Below are 13,941 nucleotides of genomic sequence, written 5' to 3' on the forward strand. Positions count from 1 at the left end.
TCAGCTTTCTCTCCATCTGTTGAAGCCAGTTCTCCTTTTAGATTTACCAAAGTAGGTATGCCCGTTTTGGCCTGTCTCTTCTGGGCAATGTACCTGTAGAAGGTTTTCTTATTGTTTTTCACGTCCCTTGCCAATCCCTGTGCCCTGGGGTTATACTCCTTGATAGATCATTTAATGGTCAGAATGTGATAATATAATTTAATCATGTTGATGATTTATTTATATTTTTGTACTGTTAGGTAGTAAAGACTAATAGTAGCTCTGTGCTATGCTGAATGATAGTGTGAAGGCAATGCATAACTGAAGTGAGAGGACAAAATGTCAGTAATGAGAGTATTCTGTGAAATATCAAAGTGGAAACTGAAAGACAAAGAACCTACCACAAATCCACCATGAGGTGAGCACAGAAAGTTTGGAAAGCGTATGAGAGTTTCAGAGAAGGGCTTCCAAAGGGAAGGCTGATCTACAGTGACTTTAATCAGAGGATGAGTAAGAGCTGATGCAGATAGTGGAGCTGATAACAACGAGGCAAAGCAATGGTTTCTGAGCATGGTTGAATGCTAAGTGTGCTGGTCTCTTAGCTGGACCTGTTCTGCAGCTGTATCACATGTGGCAGTCACCACTTTGCACACGTGAAAATGCATGAAGCCAAGAGGAAGCAAAAAACTTGTTTTGAGCTTTCTCCTGATAGGCATGCATGAACTCTCAGACTGGGAGACTGTTCCCTGGGTTTGGCAGTCTGCTTTTTGACACTTGACATCTTGACTAACAGTCACCTCAGTCCTAATTCCTTTCCTTTGGCAGAAAAGAAACTACATGAAACATCCAATTACTGCTCAAGCAGGAGACAAAACTGCACGTAAAAGTCAAAAGTCAAACCTAGACTTGTATCTACATCTCATGTGCTGCAGTAGTTTTTGTTTAAATTGTTCGTCAAGCAGCATTTTATGTGACCCTGAAGCCAGCTACAGGCAGGGGCTGCTCTCTGACCACCATGAAGATTGTGCATGCACAGCTGTGCTGGAAAAATGAAACACTAGATCAAATAGCTACTCTGAAAAATACTTGCACAGGTGCAATGAGTAAGTCTTTAGATAAAAATAGATGCTCCTGAGACTGTTCTGTGAAATCATGCAGTTTATTTTACTATCATCTTTCAATGACGGTTTCTACTAGTCAGAGAAAACAAGCTTATCTATGAGGCTTGGCTGTTATTTCAAGGTTTAGATGAGAGATGTTAATGGCACAGCCTTCTGACACAAAGTGTAGTTACAGTTCTTATGACAACTATTCCTCTCTCCTTTGGAGCACGGGCTAACAACAGTGTTTCATTACGCGTTGTGTAGCACTGGGCTCTTTGACAGACTTGTCATCTCAACCCAAGTACTTGTTCCTAAATGGCATTTCTAAATGGCACTTTGCAATGTGAATTTGAGTGACTGACCTTCACTTTGCTTTGCTTGCTGTCTGACTTCCAAGCTTCCCACTTTCATTACTTTCTAGCAAAATACATTTGGGAGAACAGATTTCTTTGAATTCTAGGAACTGATTTTTGTGGCAGTGATTTTATGAGCTAAAATTAATTGAGTATTAACAAAAGGATCCAAACAAATACAGAGTACTAATCTGCGTGTAACCAATCTGCTGATAAAAATTTATGAGTACAGCAGCCAAACCAGGCTATGCAGCAGGTTACTGCAGTTACTTCTGCAGTGTACTTAGGAAAAATTAGAACAAGTTGAACAGATATATTAAAAGACTTTATTCACATTAGAGAAATTTTTACAAATATAAGTTCTTAAAAATTAAGCATCTTGATCTATTATGTATTTCATAATTTCAGGATTTATATAAAGATGAGAAGACTAAATGGAATATGCACAAATCAAAACCAATTTAAATGTCTCAGAAATGGAAAATATGTATGATGAAGTCACCATAGAAACAGTGAGCCATAGGACATTGCAAAAATCTGTGTACAGTCAACAAATATGCAATACATATTTCACAAATGATCAGAACATTTTTTTTTCCTCCCCATGAAACAGTATGGTTGCCTTTTAAAATGATTTATTTCTTAGGACTTAACATATGCAGATTTAAATGTGTTATTTTGCTACAGAGAAGTGGAAAGAGGATAGGCAAGTGTGTTTACACAAAAATTCTACCTCTCCATAATGCAATTTTTTTTTGGTCTTATGAATGAGTGGGGACACAAAGCAACCATTGCTAGCCACTTTCACACAGCTAGTTAAGTGAATGGGAAATAAAATGAATGTTATCTCAGCAATCTAACAACGGCTGGTAAGTAGTGACTGTTTCAAAATGATCACACTAGCTTTGGTGTTTTGGGGTTATTAAAAAAAAATAAAAATAAAATAAATATATTCTCATTTTATGAAAAGTTTTCTTACAGTTGGCAGATCTACACGTTGTACAATCTTCTCGTCTACTTACATTTGTTTACAAAAAGTACAGTATAGTGCAGTTTGTACATACAACCTGAATACCAATACCAGTCACATCAAATTTGTGCTCTTTCAAATCATCATAACTATCACACTAAAAAATATTCATACTGAACGTCTGTATTACAAGTAAACAGTTCTGACATGTACTTAAGCACACAGGACCCAATGCATACAACAGTTTTGTGTTTGCCTGCTTTTTGAAACAAGAAGAGCATATCAGGCTCTCCATTGTTTCTCTGAAGCTTATTAAATAAACACAAGATCACTGGACACATCTGGGGGGAAGCATACCACTGTTAAGAAAAACATGTAAAAAAGAGGCTTACAAAACGCATTTCTCAAAGATTGCTTTTGTCTGAGTTATTGAAGTCATTTAACTGATACGAGGCCCATAGCAGCACCTGTGCTATCGTGTGGTAGGCAGCAGCAGGTGACATAATAAAGATAAATAAGACAAAAGTATAATTTTTTTTCTTTTTTTAAGAGGGAAGATAATTGTGTACGTAGAGAGATAGCTATCATTTGTCGGTTGTTGGGGGGAAAAAAAGCTCCTTTATAAATACAGTTTCTGAAGCAATACAATGAAATACTCCAGTACTTCACTGGAAGTTACAAATTTTGGATTACCAACATGAGCAGGAATTCCACTTTTCAACAGAGGAGGGCCAAGGGTTCCTTCTTCACTTACTCTCACGCTGTTACTGAGACATGAGAGAATCCATATTTAATAATACTTATGCAGAAGAGCAAAAAAATCTCAAGCCAACTTATAGATTCCATTCAAGCAGGCTTTATATTAGGCAGCTGTATATATGTTTATACTCATTCTCCCTGCTCTGGGTCGCAGAGGCTCAGTGGAGTTCTTCTGTTAACTTTCATGTATGACTGCACAGCTCTGCCAGGCCTTTGAAAGAAGAATCAGTGTCACTGGAGATACTCTTGCCTTGCCCCCTGTAGAAATGTCTTTTGCAGCTCACATGGCAGACTTTGTCTTCTCTGCCTGCAGTGGACCACATAGGCAGTGCTGTCTTAAACACTCTGGAGGGTAAAGTTCATGGGTCAGCCTCCAATACACATAAAAATGTAATGTTATCTTTGCTTTTGGATTCCACATAAGTAAAGCCTACTCTGCAAACCTCTATCAGTAGAGAAAAAAGTAGTAAAATGTACTCTGTAATGCCTAAACAACCATGTTTCCTCAGCTCTGATTAGCTACTCTGGATACGTGTGATAGACAGCTTACAAGGTTTAAAATATATAACTGATTAGAACCATTTGTTTTGTTGCAGTCAAATCAGTTCATAATGCACTTTCTCAGAATGGGAAGCCAGGTGTTGTACTCTACTCAAAATGTATAAAATTAATCCTTTCACTGAGTAAAAACATTTGTAGACTTCAAAACAATGTAAGACACTCCAAGCTACATTTAAGTAAAAGAAAGAATTAATTGTGCCTGATTCTTTTTCCTTTGGTGATACCACAAAGTAAAACATTTTTGGCAAAACTGTTACCTTTCTCAGTAAACTAAGCTTCTAATCTAAGGACTATTTTACAACATATTGCATTTCTGACACTTATAGAATCCAGAGTAGATGCTTTCAGAGTTTTAATTCTATGCTGGATAATTTCCTCTCTGGAAGAGACAGATTTTCTTCAAGGCATCTGAATACCTGATTTTATTCATAAAGATACATTAAATTGCTTTGTGACAATAAAGTACAAAGACTAGTGTTGAGTTTGAACCAGTCTGAGTGCTTGAGAAAGTCACAGAAAACCAAATTGTCTCTGGCATAATTCTCAGCTTAACTTCAATGATAAATTCATTGAATAGTTTTGTCTTTTTACCATCTAAACAAATGAAAGCCATTAGATTAAAAACATAAAGATGGCGAGACTCCTTTTCCTAATAAGAATGATAATAAGAAATGATTATCTTACTTTTACTCTATATATGCCTGACTAAAGGCATCAGGATAACTCCACTTAGAATCGGGAAGAAATTATTTACTCTACAGGAATATTCTAATGAACACTTGAAAAACTAGTGTGTTAACTAATGTGCTAAACTCATAAATCTAGTTGAGACTAACTCCAACATATACTGCAGTTTCAGAGTTGTGTCTGCATGAGATGAAAATATTCCTATGTAGACTTCACTGACAATGAAATACATCAGATAATTTACTTTAATGATAGACCCGCATAAGAAGAGGCTGTCACAGTTACAATATTTGTCTTGGATGACACACAAAACAAATTAACATAGAACAAAAAAAGAAAAAGAAAAAAGCTCTTTATATAGTTAATTCAATATGGCTTTTTGCAACATGGCAAAATATTACAGCTTAAAGCAGACATCTCCTCATGGAGGAGAAAAAATTTTGCAGTCAAATTAAAAGTATAACTGGAAACTAGTAACATGCAGATCCTCTGCTCTTTTTGGCCAAGATTACACTGCAGACTAACAAAATCTGGACAGATGTATTTCTCTTCTAAAAAGTGGTTCAGCTGATGACTGAAGTTTTATGAGTCTGGGTCCATTCACAAATATTTACTGTTAAAGAAAACAGACTGCAAAACATTCGATTTACAAATTTAACTCAAGGATTTAAAATCAAATCACATGCCCAAGTCCAGGAAACAAACATAAGGAATGAAACAAGTTAAAACTCAATCTATTTTTCTTTTTCTTCTTTACTCCCATCCTCTTTGCGAAGAATAGGGAAGGGATGAGCCTCCGTGTTGAAGACCCAGTGCTCAAATGGAAGAAGATCATCGTCAGAAAATAGCAAATATAAGTATCTGGCAAGAAAAAAAAGAAGCACAAAATATGACTATATCAAGAGAGTGGAACAACAATCATTTTCAAGAGAACATGAATGCCTGATTTCCGTAGATGAATCTATCAGTGGAAACCACTGACAAAACAGAAAATATTAAGTTCTAGCATAATAAAGTTTAGCACAAAGCTACTCCACTCAGGTTGGAGTCAAGGGCAATAACAAGTGGAGACCAACAGCCCAATTCCTCTATTTTGATAGAGGAAAAATAAGTTTAGGTCATCAAGGTTGAATACTACTTTATCTCACTTCCACTTTATCCTTTGTAATGTTATTACGTACTATTTTGACTGTATATAACAATTATGTATATATATTTTCCTCCTGAATATTCAATTTATCAAGGTGAAGTAATGGAAATACTATAATCCAATGCTATATTACTTTTGAGAGAAACATCTGGCCTAGGAATTCTGAAGAATAAAAGCTAAGTCCTAGCACTAGGACCAAAAGATTGGATAGACATTTATTGAGATAGGGTCTATTAAAGCCAGCAGTAAATCAAAATAAATAAATAAATAAATAAATCTTTTATTCAGTATAATGGTACAGGGTAGTAGCTTCTTTAACATGATTAGTAAAGACAACTTAGGGGTGAAACTCTCCTTGCTAAATGAAAATTTATTCTGAATCACCATCATTCCGTGAAGGCTTTTCACAGAAGCACAGAAGTTGGAAGAGACCTCTGGAGATCACCTAAAGAAAACTTAATTCACTCCATTAACAATTTTGGAGACAGTGGTACATAATAAAGACTTTTACTTTTTTCCTCTTAACAGGATGCATGAGCTTACCATGCAGCTTCGCTTTTTTTTTCCCCCCTCACTCTGCAGATTTAAAATGGAAAGTGATATATGCTTCTTACGTCCTCTGCGTTCTCAATTTGTTTCCCTAGTGTTGGCATATGTAACTAGAAACTATCAATGCTTGTAGATGTAATTTGTCACCAAACGCTATTGAGTTTCTTTAACAGAAATAAAGATAATTTTCAAGAGTCATAGAATTTACTTTACCGACATAGAAGAGGGGAAAAAAAGGCAATTTGGCTTCCTGTCACCTAAGAAAAGCCCTACTGTTTCAGTCAGATTTTGTTACAAGAATGTCAAGGGTACTAATGATAAATACTTGTCTGTAGAGATGATACACAGAGCTACTTGATATTAATGAAAGCAACTTTCTTAACTTACTTGAGTGTCTCCGAAAGGAAGAAACTTTGCTGCACATCGTCATGGCTTTCATGATTACTATAAACATCTCTAATGCCAGAATAGCCACCATCTACTCTGCAGTGTTTTTCCAGTGCCTAAAGACAGGTGAGGGGAAAAAAAAAAAAGTTTAATAATATGAATAATCTGTCATTTTTTCATTGTTTGAAAATAACACTGTAACTACCATGAGTTTCTGACAATTTTTATTTGATCAAGAGCTAAAATTAGACAGAGCTCTGAACAGAAATCTCTTTAAAACACACATGTAGTTTTACATTAAAGAGAATCAAAATGATAAATTCATAAATGAAGTAAATACAAGCCAGTTTTCAGAGGGAAATGTATACTATTCATTGTTTTCTTTTTTCTATTTTTGCTAGCATACCTTCTCTGTCATAGGCTTGTCTGTACAGCATTCAGAGATCCTGTAAGACACCTTTCCTGGTCGTATTTTACTGCTTACAACTTACTGGGATTGAATTGAATGATGTGATTAAGATCAGTCTTTTCTTTGCCTTTCTTTTCCTTAGTTTTGGAAAGGGGAAGCCAACTGTCCATTTCTTGTGTAAGTTCTTAAGGGTTTTTTTCAGTTTTTCTTTTTCAATTATTTCATTTTTGATAGGGAAACATCTGATATTGGGCTATGACTGTATTTCTTTCTGCTTTAGGTCCTATAACCTTTCTGAAAAAACCTTTGTTTCTTGTTAGGCAGAAAGCTATGTGACTAGACAATGTAAATATCCTGGAGAGAATCTACAATGATTTAATTTACCGACTCATTATTCAAAAGCAGGTCCAAATAGTTTTTACTTCTAAATAATTTCTCACAAGGAAAATGACAGTAAACATGATGGCTGACTATATCTATTCAGGACCACCCTCCTCTGCAACATACTGCTCACTGTGAAAATAGGCATGGGAGTAACAACATTCAAGCAGAAATACCTGGAGCTTCATAAAAACCCCGAGAAGGATATGAAAGGCTCTAATCCCATTAGACAGCTAGTTCCTCCATTTCTGAATTTATTACAAATATCACTGAAGTGACTATGAGATGTACAGATTTTCTTCGTGAAAATTCTGCTCTGTATTTCAAATCACATATAGCAAAAACTAATGAAAAGGCAGAAGGATACACCCGAAAAAAAGCAAGCAGGCAGAATAAGTGTTTTCTGATGAAAGATGGGACTAAACGTCACTAATGATTACTGAAGTATCTATCACCTCCGCCTGCTCTAAAAGCTGTTCAAGATCTGTGTCTTGCTGTGAGTAGATATCCTGTATTTCCTCGATGCTGGAGGTATGGTTAGCTATCTGCATATATTTAGCTTGCACATCAGGCTCTCTATAGCTTTCACTGAGAGTAAGCTGCCTATTGTACATGTAAAAGACATTTTTCTCCAGAAGAGACCCTTTAAAATATAACAGGCCTATTTTTCTTCTCTCTGTGTGTTTAGGTTCTTTAATTTTCCTGGACAGTTTTACTAAGTGACAAATATACTTAAGTTTAAACAAGTAATTTCCCCTGGCTGGTATTCCTTTTCTCTCATCTACTTGAACCTGCAATGAATTCAAAATGCTGAATCTGTGCCTGGATTTTCAATGTCAAACACAAGATTATGTTTTCTGAGGCCCAGCAGAAGGAGAACTTGAAGGATAAAGCTAGTATTCAAGGAAGCATCTGCATTCTAATCAGAGTGAAGCAAAATAAAACAAATTACTTTTTGGGGTTTATATGCTCTAACATGTAGTTAGAGCTTTCCTCATGAGGATCACCAGAGTTAATTGTAGAGAGATACCATACACACAACTGAATACACTGCTGCGACAAAAAATAAGAGATTAACTTGCACCATTTTGGCCCTTTGGTGGTATCTGCTTTGTGCAAATGTGGATCATCTTACCCCTGAAAGCTACTTTGCACTACACTAATGGGAAAAATATGTTAACATCTGGTATTAGCAGCACAAAAAATATATTTGTTGTTGTAGTCACTCTTTATCTGGCAGGAATGTCCTTTTGCTCCTGTGCCTTCCATTTCAGAATAGTGACATTCATACTTACAGTGCATCAGTGGTAGGTGAGGAGAATTGACTTAACACATTTTAAATTAGTAGACCTTGGAAAATGAGAGTGGCTCACTTCAGTTATGCTAGTAATGGAAAACATAAATAAAGTGGGAACCAGCTGTCAGTCTCAAAGTCTCATAAAAGAAAAAAACAAAGGAAGTGCTATGAATTCAAAATGTGCCATAATTATAATGCAGAAAGGGAGACATTCATGAGCTAAGCTGATAAAATCTTTCTGACTCAGTAGAAGTGGATTTTGCTATTGGTCATCATTGCATTTTCTCCAGAAACTGAAGTACATACAAAACAATCTTGGACAAACTGAGGCAGGAAAGCAAGCCTCCAGAGTACAAAAAAAAATTGGAGAGACAAGAGTGTTTTTTTCAGACTATGAAAGTTAGAGAATGAAAAAAATAGATGTATTCTGTGTTGTAGAGTTTAACAGTTCATGATCATGGCACAGGTGAAGCCTCTTACTGCATGGGGACTAGAAAACAAACATGAATTATTACTGTCAGTGTCATGAGCTGAAAAAGGACATGAAATACCTAAAACTCAGCATTTTCAGACTACAGCAAATGGACTGATTGTTACCCCTCCTTTTTTTCTTTTTTTTTTTTTTTTTAGGTCTCTGCTTTCTCTTAATGAAAACAGTGCTGGTAACTGGAATTCCCATATTCAGTGGGTAGGGAACACAAGGACGGAGTGATGTGTCCTCCGGTGTAAGAATGAGCAAGAGTGAGCAGAACTGAAGGTGTTCAAGAAACATTTATATGCTACACAAAGGGACATGATTTAGTGGGGAAATACTAGTGGTAGATGAATAGTTGGACTGGGTGATCACTGGAGGTCACTTCCAACCTTAGTAATTCTATGGACTTGTGAAGTAGTTGTGGTAAACTATCATGACACATGCTGGAACCAAAAAAAAAAAAAAAAAAGCAACATGAAGTGGAGCTGTATGAGCTAGAAACATCAAAGAGAAAAAGAAAATATTTGAAACCTACAGATGACTGTATAGCTTCTGCAAGATCTGTTTTTGTGAAACATGCAGCTGTACATTAAGACAATGGAAGATGGGCCTGCACAGAATGAAACCAGCTGCATTTGCCATAGATGGGCTCTAAACCATTACTTTAGAGCTAGACTAAAGTAGCCACAAGAATGTTAAACAAGGAACATAGGGAGATCAATAAGAAGGTAAATAAGTATACAAACTTGAAATAAACACAAACAAACTGAATCAGGGTAAAGAATAATAATAAGGAAAACATTGTAATTGTTTATAACAATATTAACATTGTGGGCAGCAACAATGAGTCAGGAAAAGCATATGGAGAAGGAACACTGTGCACTTGACACTGCTGAAGCCTAGTGGGATGACTTCCATAAACAGTGATTTTAAACATTTCAATTATAATCTGTCTGGGAAGAATCCAGTACGAAAATGTAAGCATATGGATGGTGTTAGGAAAGAAGGAAATATGGGAACAGCACTCTATAGTAGAGGCTTTTGGAGAGGAAAAAAAAAAAAAAAAGAGATTTGGAATCAGTAACTTAGCAACATGTCATTTAAAGACATATACAGCTAACACCTGAAGATAGTAAACACATCATCCTAAATCTACACCCTACCTAGCTAAATAGAGTGTTGACTGTAGATATAGAATTGCACAGAATATGCAAGAAATAAAGAGTTGGAAATTAGTATAGTTTCACTATGGAGAGCTGATTTTATCACGCATTTTATTCCTCAAGAGTATCCAATAACCAAAATTGAAATGCTCTTTTTGCACAAGTTTGAGATACATTCAGTATCTCAAAGAGTGAATATAGAGTACAATTACAGATTTTTGTTGCTCTATGGGGAGCCAGGTAGCTGCAGATGTCATGTTGCAGCCAGGTACATGGAATTGTAATGCAGTAATAGCTCTCCAGTACGGTCTCACAGGGACAGGTAATTGTGCAACAAGTTAATGTATTCTTTCCTGACTGTAGAGCAAGCTTCCATGTCTACTAGAAGGCCATTCTGAAGAGTTACAATCATAAATTCCTAGAAGAAAGATGTGTTGGACAAACTGACAAACAGAATGGTTTTAAAATCCCAGAAGGCAATAGGTCTGCAAAGGACTCAGGGGTCATTGGTAAGAAAACACTGTGAAGAGTTTTGATTTCTTTCTTTGTATTTTTCTTTAGAATATAGAGCCACAAAATTAGTACTCTTTAGCCTCCTTAATCTTCTCATAAGGTCTCAGTCCACTTAAAAATCTCAGACAAAGAGTGATAGGCAGATCCTTTAAGAAGTGCAACATCAATGTGAGGAGAAAACAAGTGAACTCTGGAAGCATAATATAAGCCCATGCCTGGAGGACCAAATAAGGTAACTCCTATGGTATTCACGTCCAACAGTAAGATTGATTAAAGAATACAAAAGGCATGAGAAGCCTGACTGGCCATGAAGAACAAGGCAAAGAACTCTTTAACTGCCTCAGCCTTCTCCACGTCTGAGGAGGCCAGCTCTCACTTCCCATTTCTTAGATGGGATACAATCCCCTTTGCCTGTCTTTTCTGCCCAGTGTATCTAAAGAATCTCTTCTTGTTGTTTTTCACGTTCCTCACCAAGTTCAATTCCATCTGCACCTTGGCTTTCCTGATCCCATCCCTATACTATAGAAAATACACTTCATAGAACTTATTTCCATGTCCAGGACTCAAATACATCATATTTTCACTTTCCGTTCACATGCAGCAATACTCAGCATTTTGAGCAGAACATTCAAATATGACTTTGATCAGGGAAATATTTAATAAAGAAAAATCGCAAGCTATTTTTCAGGTATAAAATACAAACAGGAGATGAGTCAATCAAAATTATCTTATTTCATTTAGTAAATCTCTGGAAATGTGAGTTGATATTACTGATTTAAAATGATTACTTACTCTTCAACTGCTAAGTAAAATCCAGATTTTGTTCGATAGCTCACATAACAAGATACTAGAATTTAGTAAGAAAAGAATCCTCTAGAACATTACCTCTACAGCTTCCCATGCCCACTGCCTGTACTTTGGGTCATGAGTAAGTCGCCACATGTACATGTAGGTCTCTATGACTTCAGGTCGTAGGATGTAGTATTTTTCATTTTGTCTTGTAGCAATGGCCTCAACTCCACCATCAAATCTGAACGCTTCTGGCCCCAGTTTCATACCTACCCAATATAAAAACATATGCTGAAGTAAAGGCATTCAAAGGTTTCAAATCATGTAACCTGCCAAATTAACTATAATTTCATACCACACAAGGCATGCTACCTAAAATGTTTATAATTTTTGACAGATACTACAGCAGCTTCTTTTTCTAATATTTTGCAAATAATTCACAGTGCTCAAGAGCTATTTTTTATCAATGCCTTAAACAGCAGATCCAGTTTGAACAGCAATGTTAACATTTGCATTCTGAGCAATTTTATATAATTAGCAACATATTTGGTTTTCCTTAAAAGACGAGGATATTCATTTTTCTCTGTTAAACTTGATAATACACTCTAGGATCTGAAATGCTGCCAGGGGTATTTTTATAAGATGAAAGAATCCAAAGAAATTTCCTGCATAGAGATTCACTTTCTTTGTGCAGTCCTTTGTTTGCAATAGTGTACCAATAGAATTGAGAATATGTTTTTTGCACATAAAGCATAAGTAATGATGCACAAATGAACAGATCCCCTCCCTCACTTATATTTGGCTATGAAGAAATTGGTAACATGGAAAAAAAAGCTGTAATGCTAGTTACTACAGTGAGTAGCTATAATTCAGATGTACAGAAATAACTTATGAAACAAAGCATCCATTCTTTAAGTTACTTCTGAATCAAAGCAGCATTTTATCAGGGAAAGGATGAAGAGTTTTTGCAATGATTCAGCTTTTATTCACCACTGTGAATTAAACACTGATGGCTGCCTTCATAAAACCAAACTCTCTGATACTGTACTTACTTGTACGATCATAAGATTCATGGCAAGTTCTAGCAATTTCAGCACCAAGCTCAATGTGATGGCCTGTCTTGTCACTGGGTGCTCCATCCGCTCCTAGAGCAAACATGCCTCCAGCAAAACAAGTCAGATGTCCCATCTTGTGTTCGAGCAGTCCACCCTTCCACTCAGCGATGTATATCAGTCCACTACTTGATTTTCGAATGAGGTGGGTCTCTATGGCCTGTGGAAGCACATTATTTATTACTATTAATCATCAAAAGTTACCACTCAGTAAAGCATGAAAGACCAAGACAGATAACAGAGTGACCTTAAGACCATTTTATAGGTCAGTTGTTTTTTTTTTTTCTCTGTGTTGCCTTCGCTTATAAGATAAAATGGATGGGCTGGCACAAATTCAAAGTGTAGCTAAATCAACATAGATTAGGATACATTGATATGATGATTAACACTGCCACAACTTTCAGCAACTTACACAGTATATCTTATACAAAAGGCCTAAAAAATAAAATACCATTTTAATATTTTTCTTCTCCTTCCTAATTTGAACACTTTCAGATAATTTCATTTTTAATGGTGATTAGCAATTACTTTAGCTTCCATATTTCCAAAATGAACTCTGAGAACAAATTTGTTTATTGATATAAATTTATGTGCATTATACACAGGTCTAAATTCATATTCAAAACATCTGAGTCAGTGTACTAAACAATGCTGGGCTTTTGGGACTTTACGGCACTCCCAACCAAGACCAATGAATTTCCCCCCAGGATTGAATTAGTCCATAATCAAGAGCAGAAACTCTGAGACTTTCAGGAAAAAAAAAAAAAAAAACAACAAAAAAATAAAAAACCAAAAACTAAGCAGAAGAAGGAACACCTCTCTGGGAAAGAATTAGAATTGTGTGCTGATAGCAATGTCTGGTCACTAATTACTAAATCCAGAAAAACATCCATATGTTTTCAGAGGAACAAAATTAAAACAATGGTAGTGATGCAGGGGAGCACATTAATTAAAAACACACAGAGAAATTAAGTTATTGTCATTAAAGGGTAGTGGAGAGGAAATTAACATCTCTATCACACGTTCAGTTTAAACACCAGTGTTCTGGTTTGTTCTATTGAAATCATGATATCCAGAAACAGTACTGAGCGTGCATTGCACAAGCGAAAGAAAATTAATAAAGCATCAGCAGAGAACCGTTAATAAAAAAGCCAGGATTAAAAGCAATGTGTAACAATGAGAAAGTATTGATTATAGTTATTTCTTCCCATTTAAACATCTGTAAAGGTTGTTCTATAAGCATGAAAAAACCTGCTGTAAATCAGAAGCATCAGCAGAATAACTCTACAAGTTTTACTTACTAC

General features: G+C 35.9%; 1 protein-coding gene across 2 annotated transcripts in view; it reads right to left on the reverse strand.

Annotated features, from left to right (window-relative positions):
* Positions 1 to 1,747: 1,747 nt before the first annotated feature.
* Positions 1,748 to 13,941, reverse strand: part of MAN1A1 (mannosidase alpha class 1A member 1) — a 132,811-nt gene continuing 120,617 nt past the window's right edge. For both annotated transcript variants that reach the window (XM_042876209.1, XM_042876218.1), the window contains exons 9-12: positions 12,578 to 12,797; positions 11,622 to 11,794; positions 6,499 to 6,614; positions 1,748 to 5,273 (exon numbers count right to left, since the gene is read on the reverse strand). In XM_042876209.1, the coding sequence (XP_042732143.1) occupies positions 5,147 to 5,273; positions 6,499 to 6,614; positions 11,622 to 11,794; positions 12,578 to 12,797 (636 nt within the window). In that variant the 3' untranslated portion in view covers positions 1,748 to 5,146. The remainder of the gene's footprint in view (positions 5,274 to 6,498; positions 6,615 to 11,621; positions 11,795 to 12,577; positions 12,798 to 13,941) is intronic.

Source organism: Lagopus leucura, unplaced genomic scaffold (genome assembly GCF_019238085.1).
Source record: "Lagopus leucura isolate 7727_CA_CO unplaced genomic scaffold, USGS_WTPT01 Super-Scaffold_73, whole genome shotgun sequence".
NCBI classification, from domain to species: Eukaryota; Metazoa; Chordata; class Aves; order Galliformes; family Phasianidae; genus Lagopus; species Lagopus leucura.